Source organism: Primulina tabacum, chromosome 16 (genome assembly GCF_025594145.1).
Source record: "Primulina tabacum isolate GXHZ01 chromosome 16, ASM2559414v2, whole genome shotgun sequence".
In the NCBI taxonomy this organism is placed as follows: domain Eukaryota; kingdom Viridiplantae; phylum Streptophyta; class Magnoliopsida; order Lamiales; family Gesneriaceae; genus Primulina; species Primulina tabacum.
In genome coordinates, this window is record NC_134565.1 from 25,794,499 (window position 1) to 25,801,194 (window position 6,696).

The following is a 6,696-nucleotide window of genomic DNA, read 5'->3' on the forward strand; positions in this document are numbered from 1 at the left end:
AATAATCGTCAATTACAAGCTTAAATAACCAGGAATAAAAAATCATCATTCACCCAAACAAAAGATGAAGGGGATGACAAAGAAAACGAGCAATATGATGTTCTACTTTATTAGCCGATATGCGTTCATGAATAATCTCAGAAATCATAGGTGCTTTCATGTTATCTATTATTTATGCCGTGCAGAATCCAATATAGCCGAGATACATCTATTTGTTGGTGACTGCCTGTACCGCCAAAAAAGAACCTGATGCAACTTGAACATTTTGAAAACATTTCTCATAAAAGAGTTTAATGTCTTCTCGGATTGCCAGGAGTTCACCATGAACTACAGAAATTGGTTGATTAATTTGTTTCCCGAATGCCAAAAATAGCCGGCCTTGAGTATCTCGAACTACTTCACCAACGCTATATTGATTCTGATCCTCATTCACGACTGCATCTACATTAAGTCTGGGAGTGGATGACCTTGGTGGCTTCCAAGTCTTCTCCTGGCTTCCTCGCTCAGATTGGCAGGAAATTGTCTCCATCATCCGTACCTTTTGAAATTCTGATAGCATTGCAGAGCTCCATGGGATATTTTCGATCATCGGTTTCCTGTTATCTCCATGAAGAAATTTCCGCTTTTCTCTCCAAATTGCCCATGTATGTATTGCTAGATATTCGAACTCGTCTTCGGGCATTTGGTATTTCAGCCATATACATATCTCCATAGTTGTGGTTCGGGAAGCTTCTCTTAAGACATGCTAGAACGGTGTGTTCTTCCGTAGGACTTTAAGAGCAGGGCAGAAGAATAGAGCATGACAGGAAGAATCCATGGAAAAATTACACATCGTACAAGATTCACTCTGTAACGTACCGTATTTTGAACTACTTGAAATTTGCGGAAAAATAAAAATTTTCTTACATAAGAAATAAACTCTCAAATTTCGATTTAAAATAAACTGTTCATCCAAAAATAATTGCAATAAAAAGAGCGTAAGTAAAGTTTGCTAAAAACACTTGTTTAAATGTAACGTCCCGGAAATTCGAAGGTCCACGCAAACCACATGTATGCAATTATTAAATTCTTTGTGTATTTTAATTAAATGTTTTAATTGCATTAATTAATTATGTTGTGCATTTTGCATGTTTAAAACTTATTTTTCTATATGGTTGCATTAAAATGTATTTTTAAAGGTTATTCGAGTTGCGATCAAGGAACGGAGGCCGATGGCTGAAAAATAGAAAATGTTTTTTATTAAATAATTGTTTTTAATTATTTAAAAGAGGGTTGATGCTTTTTCTTACTTTTGAAAATAAGGGGTTTTAAGGTGATTTTATACGCCAGGACGTAAATTTTATCGGTGTTGGTTTTTCAACAAAAAAACAAACGTTTTGGAAACCCGGCTAATAAATTCACAAACTTTATTAAACAAAATTATTTTTAATATTTTAATTAAGCACTGTTGGGCTATTTGGGCCTAATTAACTTTCTTATTGGGTCTAAGCCTTGTTAGGGGTTTATTTAGTATTTATAATACAAACCACCCCCATAATACACACACATCACACGCCTCCCTCACCCAACAAACTACTAGGACTCTTCTTTTCACACCATACACGACACACACAATATTTGCAAGAGGAAGTTCGATATTTGCAAAGGGAAAAATCAAGCCATCGTCTCGTCGTCGCCGTTCTTCAATCGCCAACGTTTTCGTGCTTTTGAAACGCAAAGGCACACCATATTCTTTCCTTTAATCATCCATCACACCATAGTATTTTATTTAATTGAATTTTTGCATGAAAAACAAGTGACTTTTTATTTATTTTCGTTTTTACATGGACATGGATTTTTAAAGCTTGGGTATTGCTTCAAAATCATGTTTGTATGTTGGAAAAGGGACTGCCATGAATTAGGCTTTGATCAAAACTTGTTAAAACAAAGATGGAAAAAAACATGGGTTAAGGGGAAGAGAGCCGTGAGGTTTTTGAAGAATCTGTGTGTGCATGTGGGGGGTCCAAGGGACTCGATTTTTTGCATGGGGCTAGGGGGCTCGGCCAGGGCTGGTAGGGCTTGGCTAGGGTCGTGTTGAGAGGCTAGGAGGAGTCCTAGGGAGGATGGGCACCGCTGCACGTAGGGAGGAAGGGAAATGCGCGAGACCCGCTTGAAGAACAAAGTGGCGCGCGGCTGGTGCAAGCGCCTAAGCTGGTGCGCGGGTCCAGGCGTGGTGCAGGAAGGTCTGGAGGGTGGTGCAGGGACGACTAGGTGGAGGAATTCGGGGTTTAGAGGATGGAGGAGTCCTAGCATGGCAAAACTCCTAAATCACGCAAGGGAGGGCCGCGTCTAGGAGTTGGCTTGCGCAGGTACTTGCTGCGTGGGTTCAGGGGCTGGGCTAGGCTTAGGCTGGGTCTGGGTGTGGTCCAGGGTCGGTGAGGGTCCGAGGTGATCGTTGGTTAAGTGGCTAGAGGAGTCCTAATTGGCTAGGAGTCTTGGGCTAGGGAAGAGTAACACACAGAATTTTTCAGTTCTATCCAGGAGTGTTTCGAGCGACCTAGGGGCTGGTTCTTGGGTTTGGGGCTGGTCAGTAGGGTTCATAGATGGGTTGTCTTAGGTTTGACTCGAGGTGGTTCGGGCATGGCTCGAGTAAATTGGGAGATGGCTCTGGTGGTTCGTGGATGTGTCAATTTCGAGATTTTAAGAACAAAAATTGAACCCATGGGTCCACGGGGGTGGCTCATGACTTGGAAGGGTAGAATAAATGATAAAAATGCAATGTTTAAAATTTGGGATCAAAATAATGAGTTTTTGATTTATCTGGGATTTAATCGCCGCACGAAACGTTAATTAACGAATTAATTGAAACGCCTAGATTTTTTAAGCCTAATAAAATTATGAAAAATTATATTTAAGCTCAAATAATTATTAAAAATCTAAGTTTTTAATTTGGGAATTTATATTAAGGTTTGGTTTAATCCGGGATTAAAAACCAGTAATACGTCTTATTTAAAGATTAATTTAAAAGTTCTCGATTTAAGCTAAATAAAATTATGAAAAAATTCATATAAGCTTAAATAATTATTTGGGACATGTTAGAGTCAATGGAATTAAGAAAAAGTCAAAAACGTGAAATTTTACGTCCAGGGGTAAAACGATCATTTTACACCTAGAAATTAGTAAACGTCATGGCAGTACCCTGAATACTGTTTATGTGCAAATATGATTATTTTCAATGGTTATGGATGTTTATAGAATTTTATATGTTAAAATGATTATTGTAAATGTTTATGGTTTTTTATATGTTTAGGGATTTTTATGTCAAAATGTTTATTTTAAAGGTTTATGATTTAATATGTCAAAATGTTAATGATGTTGAAATATTTATTTAAAATATTTATGAATTTTTATATGTTGAAAGGTTCTTTTAAAATGTTTATGGATTTTTATGAGGAAATGTTAACGTTAAAAGAAATGTTGCATGCTTGTTTTTAAAAGGAAAATGATATTAAATGCATGATTTTTGTAAAGTGATAAAAATGTAAAACGTTGAAGGAAGTGAAGTAATTGTGACTATTGAGGATAAGAATGAGGATGTCGTGAGGGGAAAAGGCCCCAAATGGAGCCCATTTTCGGGAGAAGGCCCCCGAGGGAGCCTCGACGATCGTATTTACATTCGTTGAGGATAGGCCATGACCCAGTTGACCGTTGAGAGTGTTGCTGGTGTCCCCCGCCACCCAGTACTGCGGTTTCATGTAGATGGATCCATCAAATTTTTGAGGTTTGAGAAAAGTCACAATTAACGATCTGAATTCAATAAAAAGGAAATATGCATATGCTCATGATGAAAGGATTTATGTTATGAAATGAGGAAAAGGAAAATATTGAGGTTTAAGTTATACATGTTCATATGAATATGTTGAGGATGATATGAAAATGTTTATGAAAAAAGATCATGAAAATGTTTTTAAAGTTTATGCATCATAAAAATATTTACGAAAATGTTCATGTTTGAAGTTTATGCATCTTCATGAAAACGATATTTTAAATACAAGTATTTTTCACTGTTGCATGTGATTTTATACGTATTACTTGTTATCAAGATTATGGTGTGTTGAGTCTTTAGACTCACTAGACTTGGCTGGACTGAATGTGCACATAACCCGAGGACCAGCGCTTCTACTTTTCCGCACTTATGATTTATGTTAAAGATATTTATGACTTTTATTTATGCTTTGAGTGATTTTTGAGAGGTTGATAGTATGGGCTATGATTTTCAAATATTAGTTGGATGTTTTATTTTAAAATGATGTCAAAAATAATTTATACAAATATGTATGGTTCGGCCGATGCTATGTAAGGTTTAAAAAAAATTCTAGTACTTTTTAAGCAATAAAAATGGCAGACGTTTTCATTAAACATCGTAACCCAAAACATGAAATCGGAGTAATAAAAATTGTCGTGCGTGAAATCTTAAGAACATGGGTGGTCCTCGGGTTTAGCCTCCCATTCAGTCCAAGCCAGCTCACTGGTCCGCACCCCTCGTCTCCTCAAAGTCATCCTCACCTGCAACGATCAAGTCTAGTGAGTCTAAAGACTCAACATGTATAAACTGGGCATAACAAGTATTATGTAGTAAAACCACATGAAATCTTTAAAATAGAGCGTACATACTTGAAACTTGTACATGCGTGTAAAAGCTTGAACTTACATACATAACATAGACGTGCCATAACGTGAAACTTTTCTAAAACATGCTTGCAACATACATACTTGGACATACATGGACTTCATCATTTTGCGTAGAGATATGTTTCAAAGCAAGTGACCTATACATAAATACGCCTGATCAGACTAAACCACAGTACTTGGCTGACAGGGAAGATCCACTGCCACATACATGAGATCCCCGTTCATGCTTTAACGGGTGGATTGGTCCCTGGTCATGCTTTACCGCTTTCCAATACTGATCAAAACCCGGTCATGCTTTACCGGGGTGATTGGTCCCTGGTCATACTTTATCGCTTTCCAATCACATACATAATTTGGTCACAAGACATTTAGCATACTTCAAAAACTTTAAAATATTTTCTCTTGCACGTCGAACATACTTACTTGGCGTTGAGGGATTCGTTGGATCTCGCTTGGGGCCACTGCTGCACATTAACACATTGCAATCACTTAACTTTCATAACTTAGAGGTAGTTACTCGCGCTCACCACCGAAGTACATAAATAGTTTATGACATTCTAGATCACTCGGGACTTGACCTCGTTAAATCATCGTACTAATCCATGACATCGAATCCCGAAAAATCCCTAAAATGATGTGTGAACATTTCCCAACAATAAAAGACATGGACTCATTATTTGAACTTGAAAATAAGTGGAAACCAAACGTTCTTCCAGCTGGGGCCGCGCTTGGGCGGTAACATATTACCGCTCGAGTGCCAGGTCTTATGGAAACCTACACTCGGACAGAAAGAATGGCGCTCGTGCGGTAAAACATTACCGCTCAGGCGCCGAGTGCACTAGACTCCGCGACTTAGAAGCTTATTTTCTCCAAATTCGATTACACAGACAGTGAACAGCGCCTCGAGACTCATCCTAAGACACTATGGCACTGACTCGACTCCAAAAAACGTCCCAACGTCTCCAAAACGACATGCCAAAAGCAACACAACAAATCCGTGAACACGACACTTGGCGCTAAAACATTCCTACGACTTCTAATTCGACCAATTGCCTAATGACACGAAACGAAACACCAACAATCATCCCAATATCATTTTCGATATACCTAAATGCAGTAGCAATCACCCGTCAATCCCCAACAAAGCCTGCAACAATAAAACTTCAAGAACACATTAAGAACGTATTTTCAAAAAAACGCAGTTTGAGCAGTCTCACGAAAACGATCATAACTCACTCATTTCTTATCCAAATATTTTGAATTTACTGTCAAATCGAAGGTATCAAAAAGTTCTACATTTTATATGTTGAAAGTTTTCCAGAAAACCGAACAAAAAATCGCAGTAATTAAAAAGACAACAAATTCGAGTTTTGAGATCCAAAAACCGTTTCAAAAGTGATCCAACCATATTTGCTCAAACTCTTACATAACATACACATGGTTTTCATACAATAAACATCAAAATTATTATTATGACAAGATCGATGCAGAAACGAAAGAATATACATGCCTTTTGATGATTTGAAATACCGAAATGGCGATACCGAGGCGGGAAATATGTGAGGAACGATCCGGGACGAACGTGGCACGATTTTCTTGAAAAAAGTGGCGAGAATTGCTGAAATCTTTGAAGGGGAGGGGGGCGGCTGCTGAGTTTTCTTAGAACCATAGGTTTTATTTTGCTCTCAAAACCTTAAATGAGATGGAATGCAATGTGTGTGCTTATGGTGTGTGTAAAAACATGTAAGTGTGTGTGAGTGTGTGTAACGTGTGTGTGTGATTAATTAGGGGTAATTAGCTCAATTAAATAAATAATAAGCACTTTACATGATTATTAAAATGCCAATTCTCCACTAAATTGCTAGCATCCCTAAATTTGAAATAAAATGCACAAGTGTTAAACTTTAAAGGTTTTAAAATCTTAAAATCATTAAATAAATAATTTAGTCTTTAAAATGCTAAAAATTCACTAAATTAATCAAAATGCCCCAACCTTAACTTAAAATAGAATACCACGTTTTAAAA

The 6,696-nt window shown here is 37.4% G+C and overlaps 1 protein-coding gene across 1 annotated transcript; it reads right to left on the reverse strand.

Annotated features, from left to right (window-relative positions):
• Window positions 1-208: 208 nt before the first annotated feature.
• LOC142528443 (uncharacterized) lies at window positions 209-712 on the reverse strand. The gene has a single exon (XM_075633494.1). It carries the CDS (start codon window positions 710-712, stop codon window positions 209-211), a length of 504 nt encoding a protein of 167 aa, XP_075489609.1.
• Between the last annotated feature and the right edge of the window lie 5,984 nt (window positions 713-6,696).

What these genes read in the sequence shown, in the direction of transcription:
- LOC142528443 (XM_075633494.1), bottom strand. Translation starts at nt 712, where the DNA reads ATGGAGATATGTATATGGCTGAAATACCAAATGCCCGAAGACGAGTTC.